General features: G+C 38.8%; 1 protein-coding gene across 2 annotated transcripts; it reads right to left on the minus strand.

Annotated features, from left to right (window-relative positions):
• Positions 1 to 5,490: 5,490 nt before the first annotated feature.
• On the minus strand, positions 5,491 to 22,389 carry ctcf (CCCTC-binding factor (zinc finger protein)). 2 transcript variants are annotated; one of them, XM_059335007.1, is made up of 18 exons: positions 22,245 to 22,369; positions 19,296 to 19,327; positions 18,821 to 18,931; positions 17,420 to 17,600; positions 17,045 to 17,187; positions 15,961 to 16,071; positions 15,634 to 15,813; positions 14,547 to 14,756; positions 14,235 to 14,397; positions 13,615 to 13,785; positions 13,357 to 13,490; positions 13,003 to 13,123; positions 11,865 to 12,014; positions 11,596 to 11,756; positions 10,514 to 10,696; positions 9,456 to 9,588; positions 9,115 to 9,357; positions 5,491 to 8,083 (listed from the first exon to the last, which is right to left on the minus strand). In XM_059335007.1, the coding sequence occupies exons 3-18, from the start codon at positions 18,848 to 18,850 to the stop codon at positions 7,836 to 7,838; spliced, it is 2,562 nt and encodes an 853-aa protein (XP_059190990.1). In that variant the 5' UTR covers positions 18,851 to 18,931; positions 19,296 to 19,327; positions 22,245 to 22,369; the 3' UTR covers positions 5,491 to 7,835. The 2 variants fall into 2 exon arrangements, with proteins under 2 accessions (XP_059190990.1, XP_059190991.1); XM_059335008.1 differs by lacking the exons at positions 18,821 to 18,931; positions 19,296 to 19,327 and having other exon boundaries at positions 22,245 to 22,389.
• Between the last annotated feature and the right edge of the window lie 789 nt (positions 22,390 to 23,178).

Genomic DNA, 23,178 nt, shown 5'->3' on the forward strand with positions numbered 1-23,178 from the left:
AACTAAGCTTGTTTGCAGTGGTGGAATGTAACTAAGTACATTTACTTAAGTACTGTACCTAAGTACATCTTTGAGGTACTTGTACTTTACTTGAGTATTTCCATTTTATGTAACTTTGTAACTCCTACTCCACTACATTTTGAGGCGAATATTAGTAGTACTTTTTTACTCCACTACATTTTAGTTACTTTTCAGGTCAAGATTTAACATAAAACATACATTTAAAGTGATTTGACTTGTTTTTTATTTATTTATTTTAATTAAACCTCATAACAGTATATTAAGTAGCTAAAATGAGCCCTATCGTGATCAAATCAAATGCTGCTTACATAAATGCAACAATAATAATAATTTAATGAGTGGGTCCATTCTGCATAACGAGTACTATTACTTTTGGTATTTTTAGTACATTTTGATGCTGATACTTTTGTACTTTCACTTCATTAAGTTTTGAATGCAGGACTTTTACTTGTCGTGGAGTAATTTCACAGTGTGGTATTAGTACTTTTACTGAAGTAAGGGATCTGATCTGAATACTTTTCCCACCACTGCTTGTTTGTGAAGCCAGACGTAAGTGTGTGGTTCTTTCTTTTTTTTGATACAACATACATAATGCAACATTGATTTATTCAACAGTTATCTACTCCAAGTTTGTTCTGTTTCAAAAGCTTTTTCCGTAGTTTTATGAAAAAGTAAAATGCTGTAATTTGTGCTGCTGGCATTAAACATTTAGGATCAGATTTAGAACACAATATAAAAAGCTTCTTCTTCTAACATGAAGCCTACACTAATAAATGCAATAATAATAAGCATAATGCATTACAATTCAACAAAACAACAAATAACAGCCTCCCAGTAAAGCATAAAGTTAAATCAGCACCTCGCTGAAACAGTTTAAACAACAAAAATGAGCAATAAAACCTTCACTGAGGTAGGATTTATGACAGGGAATCAGCTTGAACTAGATGGACCTAAATACAATACACGGTTGCCCATAAAGTTAGAATAAAATATTTTTTTTACCTCTTTCCATGAAATGATTGCTACAATGTCATTTATTCTAGATAGATAAAGTGTATATCTTCTCAAAACTTTATCAGTCAATCTCTTCCAAACATATCACAATGAAAATGAAACCACAATTAACAGAGGATTGTATCTGAAAAAAAAATTATTCCAACTTTTTTCCAGCTATATGTGATGTGTTGTACATGGAGCAGTGGTAGAAGAAGTATTTAGATCCCTTACTTCAGTAAAAGTACTAATACCACACTGTGAAATTACTCCACGACAAGTAAAAGTCCTGCATTCAAAACTTACTGAAGTAAAAGTACAAAAGTATCAGCATCAAAATGTACTTAAAGTATCAAAAGTAAAAGTACTTGTTATGCAGAATAAACCCACTCAGATTGTTTGATATATTCTAAATATATTATTGGATTATTATTATCGATGCATTTATGGAAGCAACTTTTTACTGTTGCCCAGATAGGGCTTAATTAGTTTAAAAAATGTCTAAATTGCTTAAATTGATCATGCTTTTTATGTTAAATCTCGACCTGAAAACAAACTAAAGCTGTCAGCTAAATGTAGTGGAGTAAAAAGTTCAATATTCTCCTCTAAATGTAGTGACGTAGAAGTATAAAATAACATAAAATGGAAATACTCAAGTAAAGTACAAGTACCTCAAAATGATACCTAAGAACAGTACTTGAGTAAATGTACTTAGTTACTTTCCATCACTGACATGGAGTACAGCATTTAAAAGCTATTGGTTATTGACACCAAAGATGGTGTCCATAACGGCTCTATTGTAATATTTTCAAAGTGTCATTAAGACATTCAGCTTACCTTGCATGTTTTGAGAGATGCAGTTCATACTGTAGACTTCAACAGAACAATATTATTGATGATAAAAATGCACAAAAAGTCAAGCCGTGATCATACTGCTCCTCCAGTGTCCCACCTCCAGCATGTGTGAGCTCTCCTGACTGAAAAAAACTGGTTGGGAGTGTTTCACACCACATCATCAAGAAATAATGGAGGGAAACATGTATTTCACAGACCATGTGTCCAGGTGTAATAACAGATTCATCCTATCTGAATCAACAATCAGCATAAATCTGTAAAAATCATCCAGTGAGAGCTGAAGTGTGAAGAGCAGAGCAGGAAGATGTCGATACGTAGCAGCAGAAATCAAAAAATGTAGGGTGAAGATACCAAAAGGTGTGGAAACACACACACACACACACACACACACACACGACAAGATGTCTCTGTGTACAGCTGCACCCACTTTCTCTTTTCCACCAATGCACATACGCGTCATTTTTTCTTGCTTATTGTGCACACATTTTCTTTTCGCTCATGAACACACACACATCCTGTTCCATGTTGTGAGTCACTACTGTAGTGAACATAGAGACGACTGAGCTGCCATGCAAGCAAGTGGAGTGTTGGATCAAGTAAAAGTATCAACTTAAATCCTCCACGAGAGGTAAAAGTATATAGATTTATCCTTTATTAAACCTCTGAAGTCCAGGATATTTTGGTTGAAATTTGTCAACTTCCTATGCATTCATTTCTGTCTGTTTAGCATCTTTCAGTCTGTCCTTACATCACATGCATGGCTCCTTTTTCTCCACACAAACTTGGCTATCAGTCAGATTTTTCATTTTATTTTAATTAGCAAAGTATAAAGCTGCCAGGAACCGAAAATACAAGCAAAAGACACAGGTTTCTATGGAAATGTACCTTTTTTCCCCTTTACCATTTATACACACAAAAACAGCAGAAATAATAATAAATAATAAAACTACAAAGCTGCCTATTTGCATGTAAATTAAAAATAGTAATAGTTTTCATTGAAAGCTCCTATGATTGCACTTTCAACTGGCTTTCTCAGCTTGTCCACATATCATATATAAATAAAGTTAAAATAAAGCTTTTTTTTTTTTTACATACAAGTGAAAAAACACTGGGGGGTTGTGGGGCAGGTGCCTTGCTTAAGGGCACTTCAGTCCTTGACCTGTCAGTCCTGGGATTCGAACCTGCGACGTGGTTTGGTTGAGAACTCTGGCGTCTTCTTTCTGGACTTACTGGAGCGGAGCTTGTCCTGGGCTCTGCTGGGTACCAAGACACGACTCCAGTACAAAAGTCCAGAAGTTGCTGATGGACGGAGTTCCCTTTAGCCTGAAAGAATTCCATGAAATTTGAGCAACGGTCAGGTTCACCTGGATGGTGGAGGGGGTCAAGGTGGCGGATCAGGTGGTTTGATGGTATTCTGGAATGAGTTTTGGTTTTAGAGAAAGCTTCCTTGTAGGACCTAATGTGGTATTTGTAGGCTTCCAGGTGGACGGTGATGCCAGATAAGACACTAAGACACTTTACAACCATTTGCACTATTCAGCCTGTATATTTTGCCTTTTATAGGGTGGATTCGGGTAATGTGTGACACTTAAGGTTTCGCTGGTTTATTTCCTGCTTAAAGTAAATATAGTCATCAAAACCTTTACTATTGGTCTACCATCAGGTCATGTGACTGAAATTACATAAAATATTTTTAAATTTAGAAAAATATAACAAAGTCAAAATTGCAAAAAGTGTCCCACATTACCCGAATTCACCCTATGTTTAGTCTGCATATTTTTTTAGCTTATTTTTTTCTATTCTGTATATAGCTTGTGTATGTGTATATTTGTTTTAAATGAGGGTTCTGAGAGAAGTTCTCTGTATGTGTACACGTGTAGCAGAACTGACAATAAAGTGACTTTTGACTTTTGACTTGAGATCTTTTGTACAGTCTCTACAACCAGAGGCTTTTGTGGAGCGGAGTTCGGAGGTGTACTGGAGGGCTGGGCAGGTCAAGGAAACAGACCGGGTGTTAAGGGGGACAAGAGAGTCAAAGTTGAGGGATAGAGCAGTGTGGTGATGGGCTGCCAGGGCATCCACTTTGGTCATGGGGGGTTCAGAGGCCAGGTGGGAGGCTGCATGTGACATACTAAGGGAAGCCAAATTGAATGGTCTGTTGAATCCCATGTTTTCTGATTGAGGCATGCCCATAAAAACTGACTGGGTTGTCTTGTTCAGTGGTGGAATGTAAAAGTACATTTACTCAAGTACTTTACTTAAGTACAATTTTGAGGTGTTTGTTCTTTACTTGAGTTTTTCCATTTTCTCGTTTCACAGTTTGTGGGTTTGTATACACTTTAGACATCCTACATGTCTGAACCATTTTATACAGTCTATGGTCTGAACACAAGCAACAAAAAAGCGAGTTTTTCATGATATGTCTCTTTAAATCTCAGTTCAAAATGTGCATGTGAGTAGGATGTCTTTTGACATTACACTAGTTTGGAAGCCAAACTAGTGTAACCTATTGTAATGTTTGTGGTAGTTTCAGTACCTCAAACCTTAAATACAGACTCTCCATGTAAAATAGTCTAGCTCAAGTGTGGTGGAAGATAGTGGGCAGGAAAACTCAGACTCTCACTTCTTAATTTCGTTGAGGTGAAGACTTATGTACAGTGGTTGCCAGTACACACGCAACTAAAAAAAGTTCAAGGAAAATAGCTAAAAAAGCAACTCTACACTACAGTGAACGACAATTAAGCATAAATGCTTCTGTGCATGCTTGTAGTTTGGACGTCAACTATGGAGGCCTGTGACTAAATAGTGGTAGGCATCCACCCCTAGGCTTAGAGAAATGGTTTAACCCTAGGGATCAGCAGCCAATGAGAACCTATGACTCTCACCTGTCAAACAGGAAGAGTTGCCAAATTGTCTAAATTTTAACATGTTGTCAACGTGTGAAAAATAAATGCATTAATAGTTTACATGTTTTTTTTTTTTATAACTGCCTTGCTTTCCATATACAGTCATGGAACAAATATTAGACCACCCTTGTTTTCTTAATTTTCTTGTTCACGTTAATGCCTGGTACTAAAGGCACATTTTTTTGGATCAATATAATAACAAAAATAGCTTATTAGAGTTTAATTTAAGAGCTGATATCTAGACATTTTCCATGCTTTTGATAATGATTTTGGTTTTCATATTTTCTTCCTTTACTGTTTATACAGCAAATGGTCTCAAGCTTCTGCCTTTTCTTTTCTGTATGTGGAATTGGTTTTCTGGATGAAACCAAATCCTCATTCATAATCACACAGCTCTTCCACATGTATTTTGCTGTATTGACCCAGAAAAGAGCCATGGTCTTAAATAGACATTCAAAGACAAAAAAGCATGCAGCAGTCATGGGCCCATTAGGATGATTTTATTTTTCATCAGCTGTACAGTGCCTCATCTTCAAAAAAATGACATGACAAAGGTTTCTTCTGTTTTCTTGGTCTTAAAACAGCGATGTGTTTAAAACCGTTTTAAAACCACTCTCTCAATTCTCCTGCCAAACAAACAAGCAAAGTGCAAACAAACAAACAAAAAAATGCTGTTGGTATTAGAACAGTCAAACATCAATCTTTCATCTGTCTGTCTGCAGAACAATTACATGATGGGTTGATAGCAGAACATTTTGCCCTTTCTTATTTTTACAGAAGGAGATCTCAGAGCACAGCAGTTCACAACTGGTGTTTCTGAAAGACTCTTACTAAGGTGTCAATTTGACATTGATTTCTTCAGACACTCAGTTTCTTGGCACTACTATCTTTCTGTGACATCTTCTGTGTCCATGGTTCTTGCAACGTTATGCTACAGAGGAAATGGTTCCGTCTAACAAAAACAGGTCTTATAATAAAGGAAAGGCCACTTAACAACCATCAAATCTGTGGTCAAGCTCACGAGGACAGTCTCAGGATTAATTAGCATTTTCAGAAGACTCATTATATGATTTGTTGAATTTGGACCAACCTCTTTGTTCTAATCTTGATTCATACAAACAATTTTAACTGTGTTTTTGTCAATTCAAATCAGGTATAGGTGATCTGACCCAGCAACAGTTGTAAATGGACCACGGAAAGCCCAAAGCAAATGAAACTACTAGACTTAGGCTAACACACCTTTAGTCCAGGGCTGAGAATATTGTGGAATAGCCATCTTGATTACCTACTTAAGTCACATAGTACAGAAAACAGTACGAAACCTGCCAAATAAGAACGAGAAGGCTGTGTTGTACATACATCTTTCTGGACTTCATTCAGTACAAGTTTTTAAATGAGTGGCAAACAGTTTAATCTGAAGCTAACCTTAAAAGGTTCAAGGAGAGCGGAAGGCAGATGTAACAGAACAGTGCAGAGAAAAAAATGATAGTGGTTCATAGAAGTTCACTCAGTTTGGTTGTTTTAAGAGGGGGTCATCTGTGGAAGGAAAGCATGATGGATAAATCACCTTTTACAGACTCAGTTACTGTAACATGTTTACCGCATCCATGAAAACCTCAATTTCCCTTTTAACCAATATATCTCCAGATCAGCTACTTAAAAACAATAAAAAGTTCACAAGAAACCAAAAAGAAAAAAAGGTTTAAAAGTGTTTTACATGCAAAACCACCTGCAACAGTTGATGATCGTTGGTTATTGTGGGGGAAGGGCTGTCTGAATAACACTAACTCACAATGTGGTCTTTAATAACTGTTCCAAGCATATTAACTGGGGACTGAATACAATTAACGGGAATATAAAGATTGGCTTTGCAAAACAAAGTTTGTGTGTGCCACTGTCCATTATTTCAAAATGAGATGATTAAAATGCATAGACATAATGTTAATCTAAGTATTTGGAATGTTCAAAATCACAACTATAATACAATATTTTACCAACTAAATCAGGATTATCTGTGTTTTCTCCAACTGGCAGGGATCTTTCAATGTACTGTATGTGTATGTGATGGCAAACTACCTCCTTCATAATGTCTCATCATCTCATCATCAGTGAGAGAGTGGGTGAAAATAGAAAACAGTTGAAAGTAACTTTATCTAACACTCTGTTGGTGCTGGTAAAACTAAATTAGCAGCTATCTCAAGTATTCCATTTGCATGAGCTGACTGAAGAAAAGTTTCCATTAGAACGAGGCTGCTGGCAGTGTGGATGTCAAATATGTGAACTAAAAAGGTGAAATCACTTTTCACTGACTTAAGGTTGTGATTTGCCTGAGCCCATTCGATCATGAATAAAGAATTGGGGGGAAAAAAATATACAGATCATATGACTGAGAGCAAGTGGTATCTCGGAGACAAACTCAAATACCATATACTACGTTTCATTAGGAAAAACTACATTTATATCTATATATACACATATAAAGGCTTGGAATTTGCAAAATCAGCATAGTTGCAAGAACGGCAAGCGGGACAGCAGAAAATCAAAATGAAAAGTAAAGTAGATGAAGTAATGTCTCCTTTTGGCAGAGCAACACACAGAGGAACTGAACATTACTGCAGAGCGTGTGGGCTGAGACTGACACAGGATGTGGCTTTGGGTAGAAACAAGGAGCAAAATACACACTGATTCATTCAGAAGACATTCAAACTAAATTAGCATTTAGGAGCAGAGAGCAGTCTGTCGTTAGCTTGGACGATATCTGTATGTGATGTGGGAGATGACACAGGTATGTGCAGTAAGATCTTTGCGTGTGTGTGTGTGTTTGTGGGACCCACGGACATCAGTATGCAGTTGATGTACATGGATGTGTGTGTACGTATTTACATGTGGCTTCCCCTCTTTGTGCATGGTTGTTTTTGATGCCGCTTCAATAGTGGCACAATGGCTGCCATTACAAGCTCACACAGATGGTACATGAGGTGAAGGCCGAGGATGTGGAAATGCTAATGTGTATTTGCCAATTTTACTTATAGTCCAGCTACATGTGTGGCTGTGTTGAGTTCACCGGTCCATCATGCTGAGGATCATCTCTGGTGTCAGGTCTCCGTTGGCGGCGGCGGCCGCTGTTTCCTCGTTCACAGCCAGCTCAACAGTCTCCACCCCTTCCCCGTCCAGCCCCACCCCCTCAACAGTCAGGGCCACTCCCTGCTCCAGAGTCGTCGCTGCGGAGGGGTCACCATCCTCCTTCTTCACGATGATGTTCTCCACGGCTCCGGTGCTCTCATCCTCTACCTGAATAATGGCAGCAGCTGCAACACACAACAACAGAGACACTGAAGTGCTGCATTATGGGAATAAAACAACGACCAGGTAGCACCTGCATTGAAAATTAAACCTTCATGCCGTGTATTTTTATTATTAGAGATCTATTCAGTTATTTATTTTTTTTATTTGACACATTACTAGCAAAATAAAAAAGTAATGTAATGCACTACATACAAAGTACAATACCCCGTAGAGTGGAAGAATTATTATATGAAAAAGACCATTTTGGCTGTTTATAGTTACGTGTACCTGTACCTAACTATGACTGCCTTCTACATGAATTCAGCCTTGATCTGTTTTGCAGACACGACCCCTTTATGACACAAGTGTTCATTTATCTGAAGCACTGAAACAAGCTGTGACAGAATGGAAACTGAAGAGAGGCAACAGCAGCGTCCCTGTCACCACAGACAATGGAAAAAACATTGTGAGGGCAGTCAATGAAACAGCTGAACTGGGCCGCTTCAGATTAGGAGCTTTACACACATTGTTAATCTTGCAGCAAAGTGTGCAGTCTCATTAAAGCAGGTGTTCTTCCTCCCTGAGAGGGTTAGAAAGGTGGTTACCTTTTTTCATTGCTGCAAGCAGGCAAGGCAAAGCAAACTAATCCATGGTGTAGCAACTTGTTGGAGCACCAGATATGACATGCTAGAGGCTCTGCCCTGCTCACCAATTTGACAATGAAGAAGCTTTTCACTTACTTATATTTTGGCCAGAATTTTGTTTGGCAAACAGTTGTTAGCTATTTGTTAAATAAATACACATATGTAAAGCATATTGAAATCATAACTCCTAACAAAAAAATGTACCAAATATATTCAAAAACCATGATATGAAACAAACCAAGCTGAATTTTGTAAACTGTTCCCCGCTCAAAATATCATTATGATGATATTTCAGCAAAAGTGCAGTACTTAAATATTACACGTGACCACTCAAAGACTTAATATATATCCTGTTTTCCATGAAAATAATCAACATCAACTGGTCTAGTAATTCCTGTAAGTGTTCTCACCAGAAGCAGCAGCCTTAGCAGCCACCCTGACAGATTTACTGGGTGTCGGAGGCTTGGGGGCGTTCTTTGGGGGTCGGCCTCGTTTCCTCTTGACTGGTGGCTCGTCAGGAGCTGGTATCGGGATGGCAGGAGGGGCCTGGTCCAGTTCCATGCTGTCTGGCAACTCCTCTTCCTGTAGCAGAGATGCTTCTTCTTCATCACCATCACCCTCGTCCTCATCATCAAGTTCAGCATGATCATCCTCTGCAAGACACGGAAATTCAACAAACGTTGACAGACGTCAGATAAACTATTCAGGACAGAGCCAAAACAACAACATGCACAAAGTGTACAACTCTTACCGCTATCATCCTCGTCTCTCCTGCTCCTCATCTTCCTCTTTCTTCCTCTCTTTCCTTTTTTCGGGGTGGGAGCTCCATTTTCAGCATCCTCCACTTCTCCACTGCAGTTCTCAGAGTGGCGCGCCATGGTGTTCTGCAACAGTACACATAGATTATCACTTATTAGGCCACGTTGAACCACTTTAAGTCCCCATGAAATTGAAGATTTCCCAGTTTTAACCCTTTGTCCCTGTGTTAATTGTTCATTTATCTTTGATATATGGCAAATATGTTTCTGAAAATCAGGTAATATATATATATATATATATATATTTTTTTTTTTTTACATGAAATCTCCTTTCTTTCGTCTTCCTGTAAAACTGTTTCGAATGACTAATGACTCATCCTTAGTGAAGGGACAATGAAGCTTCATGAACCATTTGCTTTATTTTTGCACCACTAGATGGCAATCTTGGCTTAAAAAAAGGTTTATCAATGTGATTGAGTGTGTTTTAAACCCTTTGTTGCACAAAGAGAGCCATCTAGTGGGCCCCGTAAATAAAGCAAATAGTTCAGGAAGCTTCGTTGTCCCTTCACTACTCATCCTGCACTCAAGGTGTTTACAAAAATGAATCCAATCAAATTACATTTTTGACAACTAGCTAGCCACAGCTGTCTGATAAAACCCCGCTTTACCATTTATGGGTGGTAGCAGCTAGCAGAGCAGTAGAGAGAGACATAGGAAGGCATTTGTGTTTGGATGGGGGCAAAACAACAAAATTCATAGAATCTGGGGTTACAGTACCTAACTTACAACAGGGGAAGATCTCTGAGTGCAGAGCCATAACAGTCCTTTCAAGCTCCATATTGTGCTTAACTCTGTGCCTACCCGCTTTCTAGTAGTCCGAGCAAATCCGAATTATTTGATTTAAATCTCTTTGCAGCTGTACACCCCACAAATATTCCTTTTTACTAAGAGATACGTCACATTACAGAAGCTAAAGACCCTCTGATTTCAGTTTTAGGGGGACCTCAGGAGTACACTTTAGGTGTGTGACAGGTAGTAAAAGTGTTATTACCCTGCGAGTGAAGGTCTTGCTACACTTGGGACAGACAAAGGCGGTGGGGACGAAGTTGGGGTCATGGTAGCGTTTGAAGTGCATGTCCAGCAGCTGCTTCTGTCTGAAGGTCTTTTCACACTGGCTGCAGGCGTATGGTTTCTCTCCAGTATGGGTTCGACGATGCATGACCATGTGGCGTTCCTGGGACCAGCAGCATGGGTCACACATACAAAGAGCACAGTTACACCGACAGTATTATACAGTGCCCACCAAAACCGATAAAGCAGTCTCCTCCTATTTGAACAGAGCGGCCAATTACTTTATTTTTGTTGTAACATTTAGACATCAAAAGATAAAGAGATTTAGCATTTTAGCTTTTATTTCCAGATATTTACATCTTAAATGTAAAGGGCCACACTGAAATATCTCAACAACTACTGGATGGATAGAAATCATGGTCCCCAGCAGAAGAATCAGAATTGATGATCACCTGACTTTTCTTCTCGCGCCGAGAGCAGGTCAAACATATTACTCGTCCAGTAAAACAACTGTGTTCAGGTGCATCTCATCTCATTGCATTAGAATATCATGGAAAAGTCAATTTCCAGTAGTTCAAGTCAAATAGCCCCAACCAAGCATTGAGTGCATATAGATGAACAGACTTTTCAGAGGCCAACATTTCCATATGAAACATACTTTTTAAAATTGGTCTTTTGTAACATTCAATTTTTTTAGGTCTTCATTTAATGTAAGCCACAATCATTATAATTAGAAGAAATTAAATAAATTAAGACATGAAACGTTTCATTCTGTGTGTAATGGATTTATATAATGTATTATTTCAACTTTTTGAATTGAATTACTGACAAATAAACTTTTCTATGATATTCTAATTCATTGAGATGCACCTGTAATCAGAACTCATAGAACCTTTATCATGGCTGGCAACACTCAACTCAGATAAACTTGTTAGTAAATATTTTTTTATAATTTCAATGGAATTGGCGTTGGTGACCCATACCTAATATGTAAAAAAACTCCTCATTTGCCAAGATGATAAACCTACATAAAACTAGAGGCAGATATTTGTGAATACACACCTGACGGCAGCAGTAGTCACACATGTCACATTTGAACCTCTTTTCGTTCTTGTGGGACTTCTGGTGCTGGATCAGAGCGTATCGTTCGTGGAAAACGGCGTCGCAATAACGACACTTCTTTCCAGTCTCGATGAATGAATGCTGCTTACGAAGATGGACTCCTGTACACATGGATGACAGGAGAAAATATTAGGGGAAGGAAATAACATAGCAAAGTAAAAACTTCTTGTAACTTTGCTATATATATACACTGTGTGTGTTTGTGTTACCCAAGTCACTCTTGCGTGCGATGACGGTGTCACAGTGTGGACAGTGGAACTTGGCCACATTCTCTGTGTGTTTCTGTAAGATGTGCATCTTCATGGTTCCACTCTGGGTGAATCGGGCGTGGCAGATGTAGCACTCATAAGGTTTCTCTCCTGAGAAGAGGATGGAGAATGTATACAGGTTTATTACTTATCCTTGGTCTCATTAATGTTTTTTAATCTAACTTTAAAGACATGCAAAAGAACTGGAAGTGGTAACAATAGGGTATGGGTTATGAAACACAATGTTTGAATGATCCCACAAGTACAGACAATCCTGCATCAATCAGTGTCTCCTAATTTCTGTTTTAACTAGGGATCAGAATAATTAATTGATTATTGGTCGTTAAAAATTTGGTCGATCATGTGGAATTTTTAATCGATCTGTGTAATTTTTTATTTTATCTATGACTGTGTATCAGTACTCACTGAACTGAAACACGACCGAGCATCCAGTTTTGCGGCCGTACGTCAATAAGCCACTGAGCTGAGAATTAAGTTGGATAAAGCTACAGTTTGCAAACTGAAAGTTGCAATAACAATTATAAAACAGAGAAATACAAGAGTATTAATTGGAGCAAAACTAGCTTACTGTATCAAACCTGTCTAGCATGAATTACTAGGTTCAATTTTTTTTTATATGCAAGATTGCTGTAAAAACTAACATCATGGCTCCTTAGGGGCTAAAACATAAAACCTTGAACTCCTTGACATTATCTTTACAGTATCACCTCACGTGAGTTTGTTTTACGATTGACAGGATCAAGTCTCTTTTCATCATTTCAAAATAAAAGCGTTCATTATCAAAACAGGCTTTAGCACAATACAGTATATATATCTTTTATTTTGCCCACGTATGCATGCAATGATTAATCAATGAATTGATCATTAACATAATAAATAATCTAGTTGGCAGGTTTCTTTCAAACGCCCATTCCTAGTTTTAACACAATTTCTAAAAAATTATTTTCATTATGGTTCTGTAGTTAGGGGTGATTGACAAGAGTCAATAATAATCCCATATGGGAGGTTTACTAAAAAGTTGCCACTCCTCCTCCACTGCTGTGCTACTGCAGAAAAGCAATAATGCTGTCAGATTTACCTGAGTGCGTCCTCATGTGTCTCTTCAACTTGTATGTGTCTCTGCTGGCGTAGCTGCAAAGACTGCACTGGAATGGACGCTCACCAGTGTGGGAACGAATGTGACGCTTTAATTTGCTCACCTACACACCATCAAAACACAAATATACAGTCACATATGAGAACACTGCAGAAAAAGATGCATCTATAGCAGTTTTAAATCTACTGTCCGAAACAGAGTGGATTCATTTGTTGGAAAAAACACATTTTAACTTCCCTCAAGTGCTATGCGAATGTAAACTTTACTCTGAAGATTAGTGTAGCAGATGTAGTAAGCAAACTTTATAAACCCAAAGCAGACAAGAGCTCATATTACCTCCACACTGGCATAGTCACACATGGAGCATTTGAAGGGTTTCTCGTGTGTGTGTTTGTAGCGGCGATGACGGACCAACTCTCCACTAGTCACAAAAGCCATGTCACAGTCTGTGCATTTGTGTGGACGAGTTCCTGCATAAATAACAAAAACAAGACAAGTGTCAGCTATACTCGCATGGCATTAAAAGCTCTTAACCCTTAAATCTCTACTGCTTTTTGGGTCTGTTGTTCGTATGAATGATGTGGTAGTGCATACCAGTGTGTGTGTTGAGATGGTTTCTGAGCAGGGTGACCGTCCTGAAGGCTCTTCCACACAGGTGACATTTGTGAGGTCTCTCGTCCGTGTGGCTCTTCATGTGTCTGTCCAGGTTGGAGCGCCGAGGGCACGTGTAGCTACACAGCTCGCACTGAAACGTCTTCTTCACTCCTGACAAACAACAATGACAAACACGGGCCTCGCATTCAATTACAGTGATGGTATCACAATCCCACAGCCACTATCCCTGTGCAAAAACAAAGGCACACTGAACAACACATCTGGAGCACATCTGAAAACTAAACTCTTCACACACATATAAAAACCCTTTAATAACAGATGATATTAGTCCCTAATGACAGTTTACTGTATCACAGTTTGTTGCAGTTAAAAGAACAGACAGTCATGGAAAAAATTATTAGACTTTTTCTTCCAATTACTTGTTGATTTTTATTCTTGGTACAACTAAAGGCACATTTGTTCGGACAAATATAATGATAACAACAAAAATTGTAATATATATATTTTTTTTAAGAGTTCAATTTAAGAGCTGATATCTTGCCATTTTCCATGGTTTTCTTTAAAAAAAATATTATGTTTAACAAACAGCAGTGTCTCACCTTTCTTCTTGATTTTGGTTGGTTTGGGTGGTTTCATGTTGCCCACCACTTTCTCAGCATTGACCTCAGACAGAAGGCCTTCCTGCTGTTCTTCTTCAAAGTCATACACACTGACATCCATGTCCTTATCTCCTTCAGCGTAACGCAGACGACTCTTTTTACCCTGGACAATCAAGACAAAAAACAAGTCATAATCCTCCTTTTTAAGCTGATGACAATGAAAGGTCAACATGTTGTACAAGTCCACTTCAATTACAGAAAAGAATATCACATCCCAATAACAAAGAGACTGACGCCACACAGCTATCTTACCTTCTTGGACTTCTTGATGGCTCCAGATGGGGGCTGGTAGTCTGGGTCTTTAGCCCAGTTTGGGTCATCATTCGGAGGCTGAATGGGTTCATCCTCTCCTTCCAGCAGCTGGTTCCCCACCTCCTCATCTTCCTCCTCTCCAGGGTGGGCGACTCCTCCCTCCTCCTGCTCCACTGTCTCAACCTCCCCATTAGCTCCAACCTTAACTACCTACACATCGAATGCAATAATGGTTTAGTCAATTAATCACTAGGACAAGTCACTGTGTCTGCTTTTCTTCTATAGGTGCTGAAGACACATTATCTGCCTGAGGGAATTATGAGCAAATGGTTCACTTATTTGTACAATGCACGTTTATGTTACAAATAAATTAATAGAAATATATATATATATAGTCGAAATTCTCTTTTAAAAGCTGAAGATGATCAAATGCTAGTTGTTTCTTTCTTGAACTGTGTTTGTCCACCTCAGTCTGCTTGTGTTGCAGCTCTGCTCTCTAGTATGATATTCTACAGTGCATTTCACTCTTACATGCAGCTGAAAATGACATATTCTCTAGCAGAGAAAGCAGCGAGGACCATCACTATTTCAATCAATTAGCTTGTGAAGAATATGGTCGGCCAAAGTCAGAAGGCTACACCTTCCACAGACTATCTTCTAACCATAAGTTATTATATTACAGAACATGGGGCTAATCAAGATAAGTGTCCATTTTCATGGAGTCTGTCAGTACAATAGCGATAAAAACAATTTTAACTGACATTAGCAGACACTCCTCAGCAATTTCAAATTTCCTGTAGTTTATCACTGGTTTTACTTTCTTTGTGGATAAGATAACTGAATACATTTATTATAGCTAGGAGGTGGAAAAAACTGTTTTTCTGTTCTTCCTTATGCAGCCTTTACATTAACGTGATGGCATTCAATTGAGGCATTACAAAAATGTTTGACAGATTCAAAGAGACTTTTATGTAAAAGTGACTCAAACTTGTACTGTAATTAGGTGCAATACTGCCAGTGAGGCAGTTGCTAATTTTCAAATGCAGTTACATGTTTGTTTTATACATCTGAGTTAAAGTCTGTGTACCTGAAAGCCCTCAGGCAGCGGCAGCGTGTGACAGATGACTGGGTCTCCGTCTTTAGGCATGGCAGTGGTGTCTACAAAGGTGCCTTGCTGAAGGGCCTCAACAGTGGAGGCAGAAACAGGAACCTGGACCAGCTGGAGCTCACCCAGACCAAGAGCAGCCTGCTCCTCCATGTTTACCACCTGAGAAACAGAGAGCTGAGGTCAGCACACAGATCCAGGGAATCTACAGGCGATGTTTACAGACAAATGCAACAACTGAGACTGAATAAAATAACATCCAGCTTTCCATGAAAAAGGATAAAAGATGAACAGCAGGAAGTTGCCAACCTGTAGTGTGATGATTTGAGTCTGGTCCACCGTTGTTACAGTTGCTTGGTGAGCTGCTACCCCTCCAACAACACCCACAGCTGAAGATCCTCCCACAGCAGCGTCTATCACCTGCAAATCAACTTTATTTTAATGGACAGTCTGCATCATCAGTGATGCAACATCCTCTGACCGGCAGGTGAGCTACCCTAAGTTGTAGCGATTCCTTTATTAAAGGGATAGTTCAGATTTTTTGAAGTGGGGTTGTATGAGGTACTTACTAATGGTCAATGTGTGCACAGAAACAATAGAAGTTCTATGGTTGACATAAATTAGTGGCAAATGAAACAGCTGTGGATATCAACAAAAACTGGTGGACATATTGTAAATATAGCGTCCGGCCTGTCACAATTACACATTTAGGATGATACATTTTCCCAGAAACTATCATGATAAATGATAGTATCGTATCAATGTGTGGTTTTAGTTTTCTAACGATATTAGAGCATAACAAGTACATCTTTTTCCACAGCAATTAATTTTTAAATCTCTAGAATATTGAACATTGGAATTGAAATGTGGAAAATAAATATTAAAATATCCTAGATAAACAAAACGTAAATAAATAAATTACAACCAAAACAAATAAAATAGACTTTCAGGCTCTGCTAACAAAAACAATCGCACTGAGACAGACATAAAAAACACACAAAAAAGCATGTAAAAGTCGATATAGTAATTATAATGACAGGCCTATATAGCGTACACATAAACGGGTTTAACATTTTTAGGGTGGGGCTTTGATTATGGGTTTAATATCTGTTTTGTGTCAGTCCTTGTCTGCAGTCTGTTTCCTGCCTGGAGTGCGTCTGGTTCTCAAACCTGGGAACGTGCAGACCATCATCTACTACATGGAATACATTGGACTGTGGGTAAATACCTCATACAACCCAACTTCAAAAATATAAAAGTATCCCTTTATACTAGTGTGACATCAGCACACATGAAACTTTCTTGTGTGACCAAGCCTGTATCCTGCTTTAGCTGCCAAGACTAGGCAATTATCATGTCACATAAAACACAAAGTGCATAACAGTGAGCTTACCTCAGTCTTCATCTGCAACAGGGTGGGATCCAGCGAGTCCATAACCATCATTTCAACCCCCGCTCCACCGTCCACGCTAACTCCCACCCCAGCTTCCATCAGGTGCTGCTGGGCCTGGCTGGCTACCATTCCTTCCCCGTGACCTGAAACATAACATTACTGTGACTAAAACCCTACAACGCCTTTTCCAAAAACAACTTGCAGTAATTGCTTCTACAACCCAACAGGCTGGATGCTTTGTAACACGCAAGTAAAAACAGAATGCAATAAATCCAGAATTCAGAGTGGATATTTACACAAGACAAAAGTTGAACAGTTCAAACATTTTATATATCTTGAATATGGGACCATTTAATGTAGATAATTCTTAAGAACCTTGTTCCAGGACGACTCCTGCTTGTCCCTCTACTACACCCCCGGCCTCTGCAGCTTGCTGGAGGAGGTCTGCCACCATGGCATCCTGGCTGTGAACGGCCTGGATGGAGGGGAAGTCTTTGGTGGGGACCTCCACCACCCCTACACCCTCAGTTGGCCCTCCGTCCATGCTGGGTAGGAACTGTAAACATGGCATTGTGGAAACAGACATTATTTAGCAGTGCATTATATCACCCTCAAGCTTTTACTGCCATCAACTGAATTTTCCCCCCATTTATTTGTACCAGTGGATACAGTCTCACAGCATAAATGAATATGCAGATTCCTCCTGCAACTTGAAAGAAACAGCTAACTGATAAGGGTCTTCAAAAATAATACTAAAACTAGAATTACTAGCTTGCAGTAGTATGCCTCCACAGTCCAGATATTGTGTTCATGAGAATTAAATAGATGCAAGTTAACATCATTGACCTTTCCTGACTAAGTGGACATTTGTGACAAGTTGGAAAGGAATTCCCTTCAGAAGTTCCTGAAATATCACAAGAATTGGATAGGCAGATCGACAACTCAATACATTAGAATACCATGGAAAAGTCCATTTCCAGTAGTTCAAGTCAAATAACCCCAACCAAGTATTGGTTGCATATATGAGTATATGAGTGCATATAGATGGACATACTTTTCAGAGGCCAACATTTCCATAACATACTTTTTAAAATTGGTCTTTTGTAATTTAGACATTTTTTTGAGACACTAATTTTTAGGTCTTCATTAAATGTAAGCCATAATCATTATAATAAGAAGAAATTAAATAAATTAAGTCATGAAATGTTTCATGCTGTGTGTAATGGACCTATATAATGTGTTATTTCCACTTTTTGAATTGAATTACTGACATAAACAAACTTTTCTATTCTAATTTATTGAGATGCACCTGTACATAATTCCTCGGCCCTGTATGTCACTGGCATAAAAACAACAGAAGAGATTAACTAACAAGTCTTGTTGCCTTATTAACCCGCAGACCCTTTCTTCACACCAACTTGTTTAACTCCCAAAATGGAGCTGACCCATGACTGAGACTTTTTTCCGCCCGATTTATTCTAGGTTCATGTTGGTGTAGTCACCACACTCAAAAGTCAAATACAACCCTTGTACATGCTAAATTCACGTAATATTGAATCCACCCACAGTGAGTTAGCTAACAGGGCTAAGTTGCGCTTTACGATCAGCTGCTTCAAATCTCAGTCTCTTTGATTGATACAGAGTAACCACTCAATACTGACTTTTGACCTGAGTTTAGTAAAAAAAAAAAAAAAAAAAAAAGGTATGTTTGAGTGTGACACATCTCCAACAACAAACTGTTTTAAATTTGTTGGCACTTAACACTACAGGTGTTACCTGGAATATCAATGAAAAATTGAGTGTCATGATTTCTGCAGCTTGCAGGGTTGTGATACAGCCCTGAGCTTTCCTGAGTCAACTGTCTGCTACCTGCCTGTCCCTGACAACCTGAGGGAGGGAAGAGGGAAATGTTACACAGCTGCACTTACTTATATAGTGATGTTTCTATTAGTGTATAGACAGACTTTACAGCCTACACATTGCTGACAATGTAATAAGAGAATTTCATTCATTTTTAACCTAGACCTATTTCCCTATGTTATTGTGTCAAAATGAATGAATCAGAATTTTAAAAACGGTCCAGTATTGGGGAAGAGAGCTGGTTATTGCTGCAGCACTTTCCTTCAATACTGGACCAACTTCGAAAACGGTTATCCCCATAATTCATTTTGGCACTATAACATGGGTCTATAGGGTCATGGTTGAAAAATGCCAAAATTCACCTTAAACTGTTCAAGACACTTGAGCTCACCTGAGGGTTCAGGCTGCTACCTGACTGTAAACCTGCAAAAGTGTATGGGGGGGGAACACACATCATTACAGTGTGATGGGCAGATACATTCACTCTACTATTGAGCGCTTCCAAACGGCAACAATCCTCTCTTTTTAATCTTCTGACTTAGCAGCTGATAATGTTGCAGTCCTCTTCAGTGTACTATCACAACCAAGTGATATGAAGTGAAGTGGTGAGCAAGACAACTAAACACCCATTCTTGACCAAAAATACATAAATTTTTTTTTATTTAACATCAATAGAGCAAGATATATGTATTGGTATGTATATTTTGTTTGATATGCACTGATATGGAAACCTTTTAGAAATGGTGCAATCAGTGAACGGGCAGTAAAGTGGGGCAAAACTCCTCAAAGGATGAAGACGTAGTTGAAAATGTACTAAATTAAATGTACAATGGATATTGAATACATCAAATCTTTTTTTGATAAAGTAATTCGTCTAAGAAAGCAGTCTTCTGTGTACCTTTGCAGTCACATTGGTGCAAAATCCATAAAGAAAGGGGCATATTCTTATAAATGGCCAAAAAGTCCCCATATCTGCACATATTTTTCATTTGTGTACTATGTTGTTTTATTTGACTGCAACTCCTTCAGAGTTTTAAGTATATGTTTATAACACATATTTAAATGTAAAAAAATGCAACCATGATTACAAAACAGTTTGGAAGTTGTGTTAAATCTAAATAAAAACAAAATGCTGTGTATATTTACCGGTACAAGAATAAAAATGTTATTAGATTAAACACAAAAGTAACTGTCATTTTTCAATTAATATGTCACAAAGAATTTAAAAAAATTGCATTGTAATATTTACGTTTTAGACAGCATCCCAACTTTTTTGCAATGGGGTTAGTATGTCAAAATTAAGTTTCTGTGACACACCTAATTGGTGTAATTTGTGTTATAAATCATAGTTTATGTTGCTTGATGATTTGAATATTTAGTCCAACAATAAGTGAGTCATTTAGCCTTGCTTGCATCATTTGCCTGTATTTACTCGTTATGGCGACATGACTATTTTGGACGAAGGTCCAATGGTCAAGTATATTTGCTCAAATCACTTAAAACATCACAGCATCACATTGTGGTAGAAATAGGTAGAATACAAACAACATGGTGACTGTAAATCGTATATCGTCACCCTGTTAAAATAATCACCTAACTCATTTTTTCAAGTTTTGCAGGAAACACAAAAAAACTTCACCAAAAGTGTAACATATGACATTTATTGATCATGTCACTCAAAGATAATGTATCAAAGGATGGCTATTGGTATAGTAATAACACTGTGTGTAAATTAGGTAACTTAAGAGAAATAAATGACTTAGGCAATTTTTTGAACATGCCTTTGTGACTTAAGCAAGATATGATAAAACTTTATTTTGAAGGTGTGTTACCATATCTTGCTTAAGTCACAAAGGCATGTTCAAAAAATTGCCTAAGTCACATTTTATTTTGACTTAGGCATAATAAATCCATTTAAGTCACACACTTGACATAGGCCATTATCTTAAAGGGGTAAAATCACATGATCTGATCAACTGAGGATATAGGCGATTTTACCATAGGTGGCCGGCGACATGAGGAGATGATTTAGGAAAAAAAACAATTTAACAAAAAATAACTTAGGCGATTATTTTAAGTGTGACGATATATCATCACTGACAGTGAGTGCAGCTGCTGCAGAGTCTGCGTGTTAGTGACAATAACATCTTGTTTGTTTGCAGGTTTCCATGTCCACTTGTCTTCATGTTGCCAAATGGTGAAAGCTGGGGAGGCTCTGGTGCAGGCCTTCATAAAGTCTTTGACTCATGGTAACGTTACAACGAATTTATCCCGACATCATGGCAGTGAAAGTGAGCGCCCAGCACCACCAGGGCAGCTGACGCATCCTTGCACAGAATTTATATAGCGGTATTTTTGTAGCTCTCCAAGCCGAATCGTAGAGGGAGCTCTCTGCTATAATATATATCTGTGGCTATGATGCTCTAGGTGGGCTTAGAATAAGAGACAAGCGGGCGACGGCTGCAACAACAACGACTGCCAATTCCGACCACAGCAAGATGACGGGGGAAAAAAGCAAGATAGATGCAGTATTTGACCATGGGAGATGAGTCATTTTGACGGAACAAAAGTCGTGTATGATCTTTGGTTAATCAGTGTTTTCACCGTGTTGCTGTTAATGCCTCGTCATTGTCTTTGCAGCGTTACAGTCTAACAGGAAAGCTTATACTTTCATTTCAGATGCGATATAGCAACGAATTAGGTTGATTTAATGCATAACAAATATTGCTGTGATTACGTTTATGGCATTCTGGTACACTTTGAGCCGTAACTAATGTTCGGGGCATCGGATAGGGTGGGGAAGGGCCTAGTTGCTACATTGATTTCTTTAAACAAAAGGTCTAGTTTTATATTATGCAACATGCTTAAAGTAACTTCCAAGTAAAATGCGACACCTGTGAATGCGTGCAACCCCGTAGTTATGTCATATTGGTTGTAGGGATGTTTGTTTGTGTTACAGTCGGCGTATATTATTGCAGACAAGCTAAGGGTTAGCTACGAGCGATAACTTAAACCCGCCAGTTTCCATAAAGACGGGAAACAAAGAGCGAGGAAAATGGACGCCTCGGCCTGAACTCTCCAACCAAATCGCCGAAGTATTCGTAAGTTATCCTCGATTATACTTCCACAGACACGCGTGGAATGTGTATGTAATGTATACATTTATTACAACTTGGGTTATTTAAACGTATTTTGACGGGGTTTTCAATAACGATAGAGGGAGACAAACACTCTCCGACGGAGCTGCCCGGACACCCAGAGCCCCATCGTGACACCTAGAGGCCGATTAAAGATCCTGCAAACTCCCCCCCTTATTATCAGAAAAGTAGTGATACTTTACCTCTTGTTTGTGTGTTTCTCTTGCCGTTTAACTCGACCGAAAGCAGAGAGTGTGTGCTACAAAGTTTAACAGGCCAGTAAGAAATGCAGGCTTCTTCGCAGTTTGTTTTAATCCCTCTCCCGCTTTAGCAGAGTATCCTCTGCCACAAAATGGCAGTAGGGAGCTCAGTGCGCCTGTGCGGCCGCTGGGGGCGGTGTCGAAGCTGCTGCAGACACCCTGATTGGCCAGGAGGGGGCGGTGTCGAAACTGCTGCACACACCCTGATTGGCCAGGAGGGGCGCCCGTTGGAATACATTGAAACCCATTTATCACAGTGTTAGGAAAAGGGATGGCCAGGAATTCTAGTGATGGCCAGATGAAACCCCTTCTTCTTCTTCCTGTTTGGTGTTTATTGGCAGTTGGCATCCTTTTCGTTGCATTTACCTCCATCTGCTGGACTTAACTTCTTTCATACTTTCCTTCTGTTATATTATTTGAATTAGTCCAGTTGTGGCAAGAAATCTCAGAGGGATTTTCCTCCCTTCTCTAGATTTCCCACCTTCTATTATGTTTTTTTTTTTAAATTTTCTCCTCTTATAGCTGCTTTCTGCATCTCTACCTTCATCCTTTCCCTCTCCCTTTCATACTCAGGACACGCTGTTACCACATGTTCTACTGTCTCCCTCTCCTCACAGTTACACTCACCAGTTGCATGTTTTCCTATTATATTAAGTGTGTTATTTAACCTACTGTGCCCTATTCTTAGTCTACTTATTATTTCTCATTCTGTTCTATTATCACCATAACACCCTCAGATGAAGCCCCATGAAGCCTTGAAGCTTTTCATCCAAGTCAGGGATGGGCAACTGGAGGCCCGGGGGCCACATACGGCCCGCACCCTCACTTGAAGTGGCCCTCAGGACAACTACATGCATTTGAGCATGAAATCTTAAAA

This window comes from Centropristis striata, chromosome 6, assembly GCF_030273125.1.
Source record: "Centropristis striata isolate RG_2023a ecotype Rhode Island chromosome 6, C.striata_1.0, whole genome shotgun sequence".
Classification (NCBI taxonomy): Eukaryota; Metazoa; Chordata; class Actinopteri; order Perciformes; family Serranidae; genus Centropristis; species Centropristis striata.

What these genes read in the sequence shown, in the direction of transcription:
- ctcf (XM_059335007.1), bottom strand. Translation starts at nt 18,850, where the DNA reads ATGACACTCAATTTTTCATTGATATTCCAG. An exon ending in AACCAAAATCAAGAAGAAAG is followed by an intron (nt 13,786 to 14,234) that starts GTGAGACACTGC and finishes GTTGTTTGTCAG; the next exon opens with GAGTGAAGAAGACGTTTCAG. An exon ending in TGCTAAGGCTGCTGCTTCTG is followed by an intron (nt 8,084 to 9,114) that starts GTGAGAACACTT and finishes TGTGTGTTGCAG; the next exon opens with CTGCTGCCATTATTCAGGTA.